The following is a 14,753-nucleotide window of genomic DNA, read 5'->3' on the forward strand; positions in this document are numbered from 1 at the left end:
CACTAAACACATTAGTGTCGCCACAAACTGACCTTGATCTTAGCCAACATAAGCTTGAACCGATCAAAGTCATTGAGAGATGCCCTCCTCTTCTGGACAATCAGTTTTCTACCCCATGAGCTATTCTCCCACTTGTTCTTAACATCTGCCATCAGATAAAAACAATTAGAAAGGATAACATAACATAGAGAAACAGCATTTAAATACTGGTGAGAATTATTATCCTTACCGGCTTTCTCCATTGCTTCAATCAATGTCTTCTTCTTTGGAACACGAGGAATGTCAATCGTGATATCAGTCAATGTAAGCCTCTTGAAGTTCATTTGGCCCCTAACCATATCTGGTGCATCAACTAGAGCCTGTGATGCCAAGCCACAAGCAAAAGTTTAACTCAAAACATCTGCAGACATTATATACCCAACTTCAACTAAACTCATGATTATAGCTTTCTATACAGCCACTAAACTCCACATTTATCCATTTACTAACTCAATATTGTCCCATGGAATAAATATATACCATAACTAAGATCAACAAATGCCAAGAAAAAATACATTAACGCACATGGGCATAATCTACATGATCTAGTCATATTGCTCTAACTCTTCAATTTCTCATAGTATCCTTGTTTCAGACATATTTGACACCTCAAAATGGACAAAAGCATAGGATTAGAAATGTCTGGACACAAACATCAAGGACACTCATTCCAGTCTCTGGGCAACATAGGATTAGACAACAAGTCCATAATTTCATGCGACCAAATTGCCAACATAACACAATGCAGACTCCTTTCTCCATTGAAGTTGGAAAGTTATTAACACGTTTCACTCTAGAGTAACTCAACAAGAAAAACACAAAGAACCTATTTTCAATCAATCTCAATAGAAAGAAAACAGCTATATTCTACTATTAATCTAATCACTAACTCATCCGAAAACCAAATTAAATCCCATTACAGTAAGCTAAGCAAAAACTCATTTTTTTCCCCTTTAACATATAAATTTACGCCAAACCCATGTTATATTCATTAAAAAGAATAAAAATCAGTCGCCTTTCCATCACCATAAATCAAATAAACACATAATTGCCATTAAAATTCATTGATATTAAATCTGAACAAATTAAAAATAAAAACATACTCTGTTCTGGTCAACCACGTCGACGATGACAACGAGCTTGCCATAGTCTTTTCCGTAGTTAACGAGAGCCACTCTCCCGATCTCAACGTACCTCTTGAACGGCTACAAAAACCAAAAAGACAAAAAAAAAATCAAAACCCAGATCGAAGATTAAAGAGAATGAAAGCGGTGACGCTTAGATATTGAAGAAAGACTCACCATCTTTGCTGTGAGTCTGTGAGAGTGTCGGAGCCAAAAGAGAGAGGCAGGCGGAAGAGGAAATGAAAGAGGGTCTGAGAATTAGGGTTTTATTATATGGTGGTTTTATAGGCTGTATATAGCCGTACGATCTAGGTTATCTTTTATTCTTTATGTGTTATTTTGGGGAGGATGGGCTTACTGGGTTGGGTAATGGGTTGGGCTTTAAATTGTAAAGGAGGTTTGGATCTAATGTTGGGCTGGGTTTACAGCTTTTGAGCCCATTAACTTTTGGGTCTACCATTGCACAACTTGAAACTGTCACTTGTAAGGGTATGTCACAGTAATATTGTGGGGACATCGAATTTCATTGCAATTTTTTTTTCCAGTGAAGTGCTTGGCAATTTCCACAACCTCAAATTTGGATTCTTGACGTATGGGGAGTTAGTGCTTCGTCAACAGCGACTAATAACCCTGGAAAGAAAATGCTTTAGTGTTTCCAGGAGGAAGCTGTCAAAGCACTATTAACATCTTTGATCATAACTCGTCTGCAACTTTGCAAGTTGCAATGAGGAGTTGGGTCAAACTTCCAGGTTCACCATTCCACTTTCAAAGAATCGTCTCCATCCCATAATTTCAGCTACCGAAGCGGAATTTTTGATGGGCTTGGAAGATCGAATGGCAGTTAGCCATGGTTCTCTAATGAGTTATCCGAGTTTTGTTCTCCTGATTTCTACAATTATTCTTTTTAGCCTTTCCTTCAGTACTGCACAATCAAATGGCTGCTCTGAAAGGGGCGAATACTCTGCTAACAGTGCATATAGCAGAAATCTCAATCTCATACTTTCCAGTCTGCACTCCAATGTTTCAGTAAATGGAGGTTTTTATAACACTAGCACTGGCCAAGGCCCCGACGAAGTTTATGCTTTAGCCCTTTGTAGAGGAGACCTTGCCTCGGGGAGTTGTTTTGATTGCATCAACTCCTCCAGTGAAGGTATTAAAAAGCAGTGTCCGAATCAGAAAGAAGCCATTTTTTGGGGTCCTGGTATATCATCATCTGTATGCATGTTAAGGTATTCAAACCGCAATATTTTCTCCGCTATGGAAGTAACTCCTTCCATTCCGGTGACTAATCCGAATGACATCTCAGCAAACCTGGAGCAATTCAATGAGACGCTTCATAAGTTAATGGGAGTTCTCCTGACAGAAGCTTCCTCTGGTTCAACTTCAAAGTTTGCTGCTGGAGACATGAACTTCACAAGCTCAGAAAAAATATATGGATTAGTGCAATGTACCCCAGATATTTCAAAGAGTGATTGCAGAATTTGCTTGCAAGGGGCGATAGGCGAGCTTTCAGAATGCTGTGGCAGAAAGCAAGGAGGGAGAATTCTTAGGCCTAGCTGCATTGCTTGGTTTGAGTTGAATTTATTTTATGATTCTAATACAATTGACGCTCCATCTCTATCCCCACCTGGTCCATCAACATCAGTTGATATTGTCCCTCCTGTAATTACAAATAATAGAGGTCTGTGTATATTTTTGCTATGTTCCATGATCGTTAGTTTTCATTGTCTTGGATAGGAATTACAGGAAAGGATAGTAGGATATCTCATTTATTCATTGCTATGAAGCAGCTATGAGGCATGATGGCTGTGTGAAATTGGGACAATTCCCTCCTCAGGGAGATGTCAACTGCACGTTGGATTGATTCAAAATACTGCATTTAATTTCTATTTATCCTGAAACAGTTTTGCTTTGCAGAAAGTAGCAGGACTACATCTCGAACCACTATAATCATTGTTGTGTCTGTTGTCATTTTACTGGCACTGGCTGTCATAGTCTCCATTTTATGTTGCATTTTGTACAAGTGGAAAGCAAAGTTGAATCGAGATGGTAAGGGAAGTGTGTTTTAGCTTTATTCTTATTCCTGACATTGGTTTAGCTCTCTAGTATGGCTTTTACCCAGTCTTGAGATGTTATCAGTTAATTGTTGCTCTCTATCGGTTTTCAGTTTTGCTGCTCTAGTTGGGCAGTTTTGTTCTTATGCTAGGTTAATTCTTGCTTTTCCGATAACTGCAAATTTCAATTTTCGACAAAAGGAAAATCGGTTCCTGGTATGAAGAACAATGGTTTTTGTTTGGCTCTATAAACTATATTAAGTGTCCAGTTTCTTATAAGTCTGATTTAACTGGAACGATTGGATTTCATAGTTATGGTATTAATTTCATAGAAGCCTGATTTCCCTTACATGAACTCCAACTTAAGCTGTTTTGGAATACAAACTGGAAAGAAATCAGGACTTCGGCCCTTTTTTCCCCGGTAAAAACAAAAAGGAATAAATTAGGATTGATGCATTTGGAGAACTAGATAGCATAATTAATCTAGTTCAACTCAGGGAAGTATTTGGCTATGATCTTTTTGTTGATTCATAATCTTATATAAATTTCTTGCTTTTGGTGCAGATGACAGTGCAATCAGAAGATTGGAATCCTTGCAGTTCAGCTTAACTGCAGTAAAAACAGCAACAAATGACTTCCATGACGCCAATAGGCTAGGCCAAGGTGGATTTGGTTCAGTTTACAAGGTAACCAGAGGCATTTTGATCATTATATATATTTGTATAATCAGGTGTTATTGTAATGAAATTGCATATACCCGTAATGCAAATTGCAGTTTGTTTATTTGCAAAGCTATGACAGGTTTCTGATCAACTTGGCAGTTTCTATAAGTAAACATGTTGAGAAATAGTTAACAAATTGTCTTATCTTAACCCTTTGTAAAACAGAAGGAACTTATTTACGTCAAACATTTGAGAATCAAGATGCTTTCTTCATATCATGCTGTCCTGATCTACATTTACTACGTTACGCCTGCAGGGAATGCTGCAAAATGGACAAGAAATTGCTGTCAAGAGACTATCTAGGCATTCTTCTCAAGGCGAACTTGAATTCAAGAATGAGATTTTGCTGGTAGCTAAGCTTCAACACAGGAATCTTGTTCGCCTAATGGGTTTTTGCTTGGAAGGGACTGAAAGGATCCTTGTTTATGAGTTTGTTAGCAATGGGAGCCTGGATCAATACATATTTGGTACAGCTTTATACCACATGCATTCGTACTGAAAACTTTATCAGAATCGACATCTTGGTTGTTTGTGCAGATTCAATTAAGCGTGGCCAATTAAATTGGGAAATGTGTTACAAAATCATATGTGCAATTGCTCGAGGGATTCTTTATCTTCATGAAGATTCTTGCCTCAGGATTATCCATCGTGATCTGAAAGCAAGCAACGTCTTGCTAGATGAAGAAATGAATCCTAAAATTTCAGATTTTGGCATGGCAAGACTTTTTGCTGTGAATCAGATTCAAGGCAATACCGCTAGAACTGTGGGAACTTAGTAAGTACAACTATCACATTATTGGTTATACTTGATGCCACTGGAGTACTTAATACAGTTTACTAACAAGAGTGAAAATTGACAGTTTGCACACTAGAAAGTTAAATCTGTTAGCAATCAATTGAATTTGTTCTTTCTGATCATCTAGTGGCTATATGGCTCCGGAGTATGCATTACATGGTCAATTCTCTGTTAAGTCGGATGTCTTCAGTTTTGGTATTCTACTTCTGGAGATTGTGAGTGGCAAGAAAAACAGTTGGATGAACGATTCAGGGGAGCTAGAGCACCTTCCAAGCTATGTATGTTTGTTCCTCACTCCCTCCTGATAAGTTCTGGCTTCCTTTCTAACTGACATATTTTAATGCTCAATTCATCAAATTGCAGGCATGGAAAAATTGGAGAGAAGGAACAGCTGAAAATCTGATTGACCCAACACTTGGGAGCAGCTCAAAAAGCATAATAATGAGATGCATCCATGTAGGGTTATTATGTATTCAGGAACATGCAGCCAAAAGACCTACCATGGCTTCAGTTGTTTTAATGCTTAATAGCAACTCCTTGAGTCTCCCACCGCCCATGCAACCTGCATTTCTTATGTATGGTAGCATGGAGACTAGCCTGCCTTCATCACAGCAGAGTTCAGGGTCCAGTCAGTCAGGACAATCCACAGACAGAGATGCCACACCATATTTCCCATTAAACTAAACTTTCTTTTATGACAAGGAACTACCTAAGTCTAAGCAAACACAAGAAAAGAAATTTTGTAACTTGAAGATTATATTTTTCAGTTTGAAGATCAGGTTTTTTATTGCTATCAATGAGAACATAGCAAGTCCTAAAGTTCAGCCTGTTTGTCTTCTTTGGATTTGTTTATTTTCAGTTTGCTTTGAATATTATCTCCACTCACAACATAAAAATGAATTTATGAGTGATCAGGGTTATCTGCAATTTTCACTGGAACAATTGTCTTGACACTCATTAACTGGGATATCTTGGCCATGAATCCGTTCTATCAGAAAATAGCCTTTACTATCTGATTCAAATAATTGGATTCTAAGTCACTTTGAATTGAGAGCACAATGACTTTATCTGATAGATAAGACTACATACTGTAACTACAAAGTAAATAGCAGAAGATCCCTCCCAAGATTTTTGTACAGAACCACTAGATGGAATCAGATTCTGGGGGTTGGAATGATTTCAATATAAAAACTTGATGAACAAAATGGGCTTACACTTTGACCCTGGCTAATTTCTAATACTCTAATCGAAACACTTTGAATCTTGCCGAAAGTTTTTAACCTAAGCTGCGAAGTGACAGCTTTTCACCATGAAAATGGTTTGAGTATTATGACATGGTAATCAAAAGAGTACCTAAAATTCCACGCTATCTAAATTCTCAGAATCTCTGATTGATCGAAACAAGTAAAAATCAACAAGTTGCAGGACGTCAACACTAACATGAATGGAAAGGAAGATTAAATCATATTCAGCATAAGATTCCCGAACTAAGGTTAATGTCAAGAACTCAGTCATTTCACCCAAATAATCATTAGTCGGTTTCATCTTATCGTATCTTAAGAGAATTTATCTAATCTTCATCTTTTTACTCGTCCCGCCGGCTATTTGAGTATTTTGTTAGGCCCTTCTCTCTGGTTTTTCCTTTTGGATTTATGTTATCTGACATTCTTTTACTGTTCTTGACTTGCTTCCAATATAAAAGTAAAATGTTCTCTAAAGGTGGACCTGAAGACATTTGCTTTTAATGGTTAAATTTTCATGGTTGCATCAGAATAGCATCTGGTCTTCCTTTCGATGTTTTAAACTTAATGATCAGATGTGATGTGAGAAAAGAGCAGACTTGAGAATTTTCAAGCATTTCATATGGAACCTTTGAATGTTATATGATTATCTGCTAGCAAAGGTCCTGCAGAAATATATTCCAACTATAACTTGCATTATCTCATGTAGGAAAAGAGCCACCAAGTCTCTAACTTTGAACTTTGCAATCGACCACAGGCAGGAAAACGGTGAAGGGGGCATGTATGGATGATGGAGCAGTGATCAGTTGCAATGGGAAAGCATCTACAAAGAAAGAAAGCAACATTTGTTTTTCCTTTGCGTGCAAAACATGTTTTCTCATCCTAGCATTTTCATTTATTTGACATTGGTAGGCTAAGGGGGGTGGACCGACAGAGAATTATAGAGCTATATTCAGCTTAAACAGAAAAATTTTAATTAAATAAATTATTATTATTATTTTCACTAGGATGATCAATCAGATTATACTTGATAGCTAGGGATCATCAGCAATGCCCACAATTAAAATGCTGCAAGTGCTATTGCATAATCATTCTGCTGCCAAGTGCATTATGACAAGCTTGCCTATGCACAAATAAAGCCTGGCTTGTATGGCAATGGAATTTAGTGGCAGACAAAATTTGCTTTCAGTCCAGGTAGAAAACATGTCCAATTCACTTATGGCCCACATCACAAATTTTCTTTTGTAATTCCCACTGTTTTTGGTTAGCTTTTTCTTTCTCCAAATATTTCTATAATTCAATCCAATTTTAGTCCTTGAGTTCTGTAAGTTGCTTGATCGTTTGTAGGAAAAGGCCTGAACTCCTAAAATGAAGGCACAGAGTTGGACCACTGAATTCTACATCCAACATCCTCATGCAATGCAGATATGCTTCCTGGTGGGTTATTTACAGAACAGACATGTTAAACCCTGGAGTTGAGTTTGGTTGCCAAATCTTAATCTGCCTTTTGTTTGGATAATAAAAGATGATTAAACGGGAATATTCTTTCCTAATTTCAGGTAGTGTGAAGTTGGCCATTTTGCATCGTGGGGCTGCAGGGAATCTCTTGTATAAACCATGAATGAGGCATTTTCTCCACTTTCAGACCTTTCCTTTTCAAATTTTAATTGCAAAATGATACAAACAATGCTTAAAAAACATTGTACAGGAACCGCCCCTTGGAAGCTATAAAGCTCCCTCTACTTAACCATAAGACGCATTAAAGAAGTGGAGCAAGCATGGGAGAAGAGAAAGAGAATGCAGAAGAGAGGGTGGTTGACATTAGTCTGAAGGATCTTTCCAAAAGGCTTGAGGAATTTGCCAGGGCCAGAGACTGGGAGAAGTACCACAGTCCTAGGAATCTACTTCTTGCTATGGTAATCATCATTACCACTCAAATTTCATTTAGCAGACACCAGCTAAAAACAATGTTAACCCTATTTCATACATGAATTAGTACCCCATGTCTGTCTTTGCATAATGCTTGACTATCTTTCAATCTTCTGGGATCATGGTTAATGAGTATAGTTACAAACAAAAAGTGGACTGGACCAGACCACTATATTTACTGTGAAAATCTTCCTTTCTGCTATTTTTGCTCCCTTTTCCTACCCCAAAAGGTTGTTCTGATAAAGGTTAAAGGTATCAAAATTATCTCTTTAAGAAGTTGAATTCTCTACATAAACCAGCAGCCTATCTCTTTTCTCTGGAAACATACTTGTCTAGTTATCTCATCTCTTACCTCTTAGGTTTGTATAAATACCTGTTCAGCTGCTGAATAATTTTGAAATTTTGATAAGTTCAACCTTTATCCTCAACAAAGGTACCCCTTTCTTCCCAATCTAGGTAGTCACGCATTAGGCCATGATCCAATGTCTCACTTTACTGCTATACATGAATGTAGCCAGATGTTCAAGCCTTCCCCGCACTTGAAATACCAGAACAACATTGTCACAGTTGTTTTATCTTGTCCATCACCGAGAAACAACTCAAAGCACATAGCATTTTATTATTGGTGACACCAGGAACATGTCTGGTTCTGGAATGGCTCATAACCACACCTTGTAGTAGAATGCTAACTTCTTCCAATTATGCAGTAACATTAATCATTTTTTCCATTTCCAACAAGTACAGATATGTACCAGCATGCTCATAAAATTCTCTTTAATCCATTTTTGCTAGTGAAAATTCTCAAATTATTCATACGAACCAGCCCTATGTGATGCCTTCTTTTTTAGAAAAGAAAAAAAAAAGTGAAGATGCTATATTGTCTTTTCCATGTTGAAATGTATAGTTGAAGATAATGACAATGATAATAAAATTTGCAGATGTCATAAGGTTCTACCATCTTCTTTTTTTTTAATTTCCTTTTCTTTCTCTCAATTATGGATGTGTAGGTTGGAGAAGTAGGAGAGCTATCAGAAATATTCCAGTGGAGAGGAGAGGTGGACAAAGGCTTGCCAAATTGGGAGGAATCAGATAAAGAGCATCTTGGAGAAGAACTTTCTGATGTGCTGTTATACCTCATTAGGTTGTCTGATATATGTGGCATTGATTTAGGTGATGCTGCTACCAAAAAACTTGTTAAAAATGGTATCAAATACCCAGCCAGGGTCTTGTGAGGCAACCCTTTTTTAGCCTGAAAAATTTTTGTTGTGTTCAGCTTTAAAAGGCAATCTGATGCCATCCTTAGCTTGAGAACTTAGAATAAACTGTCCTCTTTCCCCTGCGTCTCTTTAGGCCTTCGTCTGTTACTTACTGTACTACCTCATTTTCCTTGTCAATGGCTACTTTCAATGCTTTACATTTTTACTCCTATGGCTATGACAACAAACAAGGGTTCCAAAAGGTAAATTACTTGAAACAGTCAAATCAAAAGAATAATACTACTTAATATAAAATCATAATAATAAAAGATTTAATTTTCATGATAATTAAAAGGTTTAATTAATTTTATGGATGAGTTTGGATTGGTCTGGCCTAGTTCTTCAAGGGTTGGATAAAAAAGAGGCCCAACCTTAGCCAATCCAAGCCCAGGCTCAAGAATAGCTTTTGTTCATACTCGTAGCCGGACCATGTAAAAGTTCATGCCCCACCTGGACCATTACCAATGGGACCCAACCAAAAGGGCAAATCTATCAAAGTGGACAAAGCCACGTGTACACCCTGAAACGTGCAGATGTGCGCTAGCGGACCGACGTGTACAGCCCAGTTCAAGTTCGAGTCTTCAACTTAAATTCAGTTAAAAGGTTTAAAAAGAAAAATCAGCTGAACGCGTCTCTCTTCGTTATCTTAACAGAATCGGATTCTAAAGAAGAAAATTTTTTTCTTCAGGTTCGTTTTTATGTTTCTCATACTCGAATCAGAATCCAAAACCCACATTTTAAAATCTTTTACTTCTTCAGAATTCTCCATTTTTCTCTTGTTTTTTAGTGTCGAGAAAAAACGAAGGCTCATTGTATTATCTCTCTCTTTCACTGTTTTATGTTTTTTTTAATGGATCTGATCGAAATTCACTCTTTTTGATACGATCATTTGTATTATATATGTGATTTTGAACTTGGGTTTTTTATTTTTTGAGTCAAAAGGTTAAACTTTTAGTGATTTGAGTTCTAAAAGTGGCTTCTTTTTATTGGATCTTGAAGGAGTTGAATTCAGGGGGATGATCTTAATTGTTGGGATTTTAATTTGACCGTTTCAGTGATAAAAAGTGAAAGCTTTTGAGCAATGGAAGGAACAGTGTTTTCTCCTTCTTTGGAAGGAATGCAGCATATCAAATCTCCCCAAGGGGAAATGCTTACTAAGCCTTTCCTGGAGGTCTGCAAATTGATTTTGCCAGTCATAGGTTTGTTTTTTCTATACCTTTTGTTATGTTAAGGTTTTCTGATTATCGATCACTTTTTTATTTTAAAGTTGTTAGATTAGTTCACTTTTAGCGTCTAATTTAAGTTTAATCTTCGTGGAAATCTTTCTTCAAGTTCATTAGTGGACCACTTAACTTTCTGGCTGCGTCTTTGTGAGATTTGCAAAAGATTGTAAGATTGAAATGCTGATGGTTGTATCCAGGCTATGGATTTCGAAATGTTCTTTGATGATAAAAATTAAGCTTGTTTATTGTCATTGAAGTTGGACAACCATCTGCTAACAGACAAATGCTTGATAATTTAGCCCGCAAACTTTTGGTAGGAGTGTCTAAGATTGTATTTCAAAGCAGATCTGATTAACTTGTGTGCTTGTGTGATAGACGGTGACAGGCTGGGATTATTTGGATGCCTACAGTTTTTAAGGCCTGGCATTATGCAGGGCATTACTGGCTTTCTTTCTTGATGGGTACAGTGTTGATACTTGATAGATAGGGAAAATTTATATCCTATGTTGTTACTTTTGCAGATAAGTTTGGAGCTGCTATGACCCTTGTAAAGAGTGATATTGGCGGTAACATATCGGTAAGATGTTTATTATCGAGTAACTTTCATGTATGCTATATGATCATGTTTACTTAGTTTTCCTTGTCCTAGCAGATGCCTTATGTTAATTTCCTGCAATAATTGTGTATGAACTTTTGAGATGGTCATCATGAGCTAGTTTCCTTATTCTGCCCTTAAGGTTGAAGGCATTTGAACACCATGGAGATCTTTTTAATAAAAAAAATTGACCTTTTTAATGAAAATAAATTTCATACTTAAAAAGTTTTACTTTCAACTCTTAAATTACCGTGTTCTGTGGATTCTGTTTCCAGAGGTTGGAAAAAAAATACCAATCTGATACCACTAAATACAACTACTTGTACAATATGGTGAAAGAAGAGGTTGAATGTAAAACAGCAAAAGGATCATCTAGTTGCACCAATGGTCTTCTTTGGTTGACAAGGTAAAAATATTGCCAATAGGCAAATTGCAGCAAATCTCTCTCTTTCTCTCTCTGCGCATGTTTCATTGCCTGCTACTTGCAATTTTTAATTTTTACATTTGATTGTTTTCAGAGCAATGGATTTCCTTGTAGAATTGTTCCGCAACTTACTTGCACATCCAGATTGGGCAATGGCAGAAGCTTGTACAGACTCCTATGGCAAGACCCTGAAAAAATTTCATGGCTGGATTGCTAGTTCAAGTTTCACAGTAAACATTTTTATCCCCATTTGATTAAATTTTTATTGATTGCTATATCTCTTTCCTGATAATAATCCATGAACTGCAGATGTTAGACTTTGATGTTTTGAACTATAATATATTTGAACATTTCTTTATTTTATACCAGCATTCTCTAATCTGTTGTCCTTGATGCATCTTTCTTGTGCATGTATGAAGCCAAAGATTGAGAACATTTATTTAATTTTTCAACATAGTGATAGCGTAAGAGTTGTAATGAAGACATTGTGTCTTTCTAGAAACAATAGCACTGAGGAGTTTTAAATACCAAATATCGATTTCGTAGTCCTCTCTTTTATTCGAACAAAGTACCTTTTTATACTAAATGGGTTGACACATTTTATGTCTATTTTCCTTTTATGAGTGGAACTGGTTGTATGGTTATGGTACTTCTCAAGATTGTTTAACTGAAGGAATGTTGGATTACAGGTTGCTATGAAGCTGGCTCCAGATAGGAAGAAGTTCATGGAAGTGATAGCTGGCTCGGGAGAAGTTAATGCTGACATGGAGAAATTTTGTTCTTCTTTCTCTCCATTTCTTGAGGAGAATCACAAGTTTCTGGTAAGAAGCTTCCTAAGGGATGAATTCTTGGTTTCCTATGCCACCATTTATCTGTCTATATTTGGGGCCAGCTGTCGTTTGACCCTGAGAGTCATATCATATAGTGTGGATAAGGTTGAAGGGAGAAACTTTTCATGTTTTATTAGCAAATAATGACTTAAATAATCATATCTTACAGTTTTTACTGATTGTGGTTTGTTTTACCTCTGCTCTGTTGATAAAGTGTAAACTAGTCTTGCCACTTGTCCAATGTCTAGTGCAAAAAAACACCAAAACCAATTATAAAACAAATATATATATAAATACAGGAACCCAAAAATATTAAATTTGAGAACATTGGTAGTCTGTAGATAATGGCCTATAATGAGAGAGTCAAAGTTCATGCTGCTTAAGGAAAAAGTTTCCTTCCAACTTTGATTACCTTGACTTTAGCATGGTTATTTCCCTTTTTAAATATGATTTTTTTTGCTTTCTTTGTTACACAGCATAATCATTTCGCATTGTAAAAATTAACTAACCAAATTTATTCCGTTGATGCAGGCTAACTTTGGTTTGGATGATATGAAGGCTTGATGACCAAAGCAGTTTATTCACAAGTGGAGCAAAAGGCTTCTATTTACTCCTATCTCTTAACTTTTTCGATCTTGCGCTCAGCTCCTAAAGCTTCATATTATTTAAATAATTAACGACTTTAAACCTTTACCAGTTATTAGCCTTGTTTCAGTCTCTTTCAATCCAATACTACTTATTTTGTGGTTATTACTCCTGGTTTATTTAAATATATTTCAAAAAAATATTTCAAGACTTATATTTGTTTAGAAGATGAAAAATTTATTTCAAAGGTAAAATATCTGAGTGAGAGGCGTAAAACAGCTTTTAGAAAAAATAAAAAACTCTTATACTAAGTTTAAGAATATAAATTTAATGAATATTAATATTTAATTTGAAATATTAAAAAAATAAAAATATATTAATATTTAATTTAAATTTTTTTAATTTAAAAATACTAGTATTTTAAATTATTCAATACTATTAAAATTAAAAAATATTTTTTAATAAAATTATTTATTGTAATTAAATTTTTATTTTTAAATTGAATAAATTTTATTAATAACCATAATAAAAAAATATTTCAATGATCTTTATTTAACGAATATATATAATTATAGATTACAAAATTGATAAAAATTGATATTTTCATAATGAATATACATGTTTTGGATATTTTATATAATTGATAAATATTGATATTTTTATAATATTATGATAAAAAAAAGTGATAAAATAGATTTGCCTTCAAAATTAAAACTTGCTTTAATTATAAACTAGTGTTGTTTAAGAGTTAAAGGATTATATTACATTAATCATAAAAAAAATACTAAAATACAAGCATATATCTATAAACAGTCGTTAATTGGATTCAAATAACTTAATTACTATAAATTATTTTTCATCCAAAGGGAGATAATTTATCCCAGGAAAGTATCTATAAACCGTTATTAATCAAATCCAAACAACTTAATTGCTATAAATTGTTTTTCATCCAAAAGAAGATCATTTATCTATGGAAAGCATTGGGTTTAACGGCATTTACTACCAAGTTGGCAAGCCATGCCATCCATCCAGCTTCTACTATTTCAATCTTATGGGTCAACAACAATGAATAGCCGATTGCTTAAAGCATATAACTCAATAAAAAAAATTTGACTGAGGCAAAAATTAAGAATTCAATCCATAATTTGAAATCTCATAGTTAAAGATATGGTAACAAAATTGATAAAGAAATTGTGAGATAGAAGAACATATAAAAGGAAATGAAAAATGAAAAAATTAAAACAATCAAAAACACAATTTGGAAACTTCTAAACTCAACCAACTCACATATCAATCAATTAGAGCTCTACACGTCATAAAACTATCACTCCATATAGATGTAAAGATAAAATATTGACTTCTTTTTATATATAATTATAGATACATGATTAAAGTATTTAAAAAATATTATTATTGATTTTACTTATTTTCTTGTCCTTTTTATTTTGATCGTAAATTAATGAAAATCAAATGATACAATTATTTTGTAATCAACTCGTATTCAACAAAAAAAATATTAAATTTTTCTATAAAATATTTTATACCAAATTATTTTTCGATTATCAAATGAATCTTCATTATCAATGAGTTATTTTGTCCATTCTTAAATGCATGTGGTGAACTATCATTATAGTTCTCATCTGGGTGATTGCCACAACCTTTAAGCTGTTGTGTAAGAATGGAGCTGTGAGAAACAGATCCATTTCCTCATTAATGATCATTCTAGTTTTTATATATATTCTTTTATATATATATAAACAAATTTTTTTAAAAAAAAAGAAAAAGAAAAGGATGACAAAGAAGAGCGGTGCCATTGCCATTCATGGCTTAACCGCTTTTCCCTCGCATTCATTATTAAAAGACCGTTATAAAAGAGACAAAGCCAAAAATAGGCAATGCCCCGCTGGGGGAATGGTGGGATCTTGAGCTTAACCT

General features: G+C 34.9%; 4 protein-coding genes across 6 annotated transcripts in view; 3 read left to right on the forward strand and 1 right to left on the reverse strand.

Annotated features, from left to right (window-relative positions):
• Positions 1-1,459, reverse strand: part of LOC110421050 (large ribosomal subunit protein eL14y-like) — a 1,622-nt gene extending 163 nt beyond the window's left edge. The window contains exons 1-4 of the mRNA XM_021434500.1: positions 1,341-1,459; positions 1,143-1,244; positions 230-359; positions 33-145 (exon numbers count right to left, since the gene is read on the reverse strand). Coding sequence (XP_021290175.1) covers positions 33-145; positions 230-359; positions 1,143-1,244; positions 1,341-1,343 — 348 coding nt within the window. The 5' untranslated portion in view covers positions 1,344-1,459. The remainder of the gene's footprint in view (positions 1-32; positions 146-229; positions 360-1,142; positions 1,245-1,340) is intronic.
• Positions 1,460-1,732: 273 nt separating this feature from the next.
• LOC110421048 (cysteine-rich receptor-like protein kinase 26) lies at positions 1,733-5,662 on the forward strand. Its single transcript, XM_021434498.2, has 7 exons — positions 1,733-2,844; positions 3,081-3,212; positions 3,782-3,903; positions 4,196-4,406; positions 4,477-4,714; positions 4,863-5,013; positions 5,099-5,662. Exons 1-7 carry the CDS (start codon positions 1,980-1,982, stop codon positions 5,417-5,419), a joined length of 2,040 nt encoding a protein of 679 aa, XP_021290173.1. The 5' UTR covers positions 1,733-1,979; the 3' UTR covers positions 5,420-5,662.
• Positions 5,663-7,651: 1,989 nt separating this feature from the next.
• Positions 7,652-9,322, forward strand: LOC110422027 (uncharacterized). Its single transcript, XM_021435786.2, has 2 exons — positions 7,652-7,892; positions 8,913-9,322. The coding sequence occupies exons 1-2, from the start codon at positions 7,755-7,757 to the stop codon at positions 9,135-9,137; spliced, it is 363 nt and encodes a 120-aa protein (XP_021291461.1). The 5' UTR covers positions 7,652-7,754; the 3' UTR covers positions 9,138-9,322.
• A 374-nt stretch (positions 9,323-9,696) lies between these two features.
• On the forward strand, positions 9,697-13,032 carry GLTP1 (glycolipid transfer protein 1). 3 transcript variants are annotated; one of them, XM_021435446.2, is made up of 7 exons: positions 9,697-9,849; positions 10,217-10,360; positions 10,906-10,961; positions 11,255-11,385; positions 11,498-11,633; positions 12,093-12,224; positions 12,765-13,032. In XM_021435446.2, the coding sequence occupies exons 2-7, from the start codon at positions 10,243-10,245 to the stop codon at positions 12,795-12,797; spliced, it is 606 nt and encodes a 201-aa protein (XP_021291121.1). In that variant the 5' UTR covers positions 9,697-9,849; positions 10,217-10,242; the 3' UTR covers positions 12,798-13,032. The 3 variants fall into 3 exon arrangements, with proteins under 3 accessions (XP_021291121.1, XP_021291122.1, XP_021291123.1); XM_021435447.2 differs by having other exon boundaries at positions 9,766-9,849; positions 10,161-10,360; XM_021435448.2 differs by lacking the exon at positions 9,697-9,849 and adding an exon at positions 9,885-9,973.
• Positions 13,033-14,753: the final 1,721 nt, after the last annotated feature.

This window comes from Theobroma umbraticum, unplaced genomic scaffold (genome assembly GCF_002168275.2).
Source record: "Theobroma umbraticum cultivar Fairchild unplaced genomic scaffold, ASM216827v3 scaffold_130.0, whole genome shotgun sequence".
NCBI classification, from domain to species: domain Eukaryota; kingdom Viridiplantae; phylum Streptophyta; class Magnoliopsida; order Malvales; family Malvaceae; genus Theobroma; species Theobroma umbraticum.

Excerpts from the sequence above, each read along its gene's own strand:
- GLTP1 (XM_021435446.2), top strand. The coding sequence starts at position 10,243 with ATGGAAGGAACAGTGTTTTCTCCTTCTTTGGAAGGAATGCAGCATATC. Across the intron at positions 10,361-10,905 it reads ATTGATTTTGCCAGTCATAG|ATAAGTTTGGAGCTGCTATG; the intron begins GTTTGTTTTTTC and ends TTACTTTTGCAG. Across the intron at positions 12,225-12,764 it reads AGGAGAATCACAAGTTTCTG|GCTAACTTTGGTTTGGATGA; the intron begins GTAAGAAGCTTC and ends CCGTTGATGCAG.
- LOC110422027 (XM_021435786.2), top strand. The coding sequence starts at position 7,755 with ATGGGAGAAGAGAAAGAGAATGCAGAAGAGAGGGTGGTTGACATTAGT. Across the intron at positions 7,893-8,912 it reads GGAATCTACTTCTTGCTATG|GTTGGAGAAGTAGGAGAGCT; the intron begins GTAATCATCATT and ends ATGGATGTGTAG.
- LOC110421048 (XM_021434498.2), top strand. The coding sequence starts at position 1,980 with ATGGGCTTGGAAGATCGAATGGCAGTTAGCCATGGTTCTCTAATGAGT. Across the intron at positions 3,213-3,781 it reads AGCAAAGTTGAATCGAGATG|ATGACAGTGCAATCAGAAGA; the intron begins GTAAGGGAAGTG and ends CTTTTGGTGCAG. Across the intron at positions 5,014-5,098 it reads TAGAGCACCTTCCAAGCTAT|GCATGGAAAAATTGGAGAGA; the intron begins GTATGTTTGTTC and ends ATCAAATTGCAG.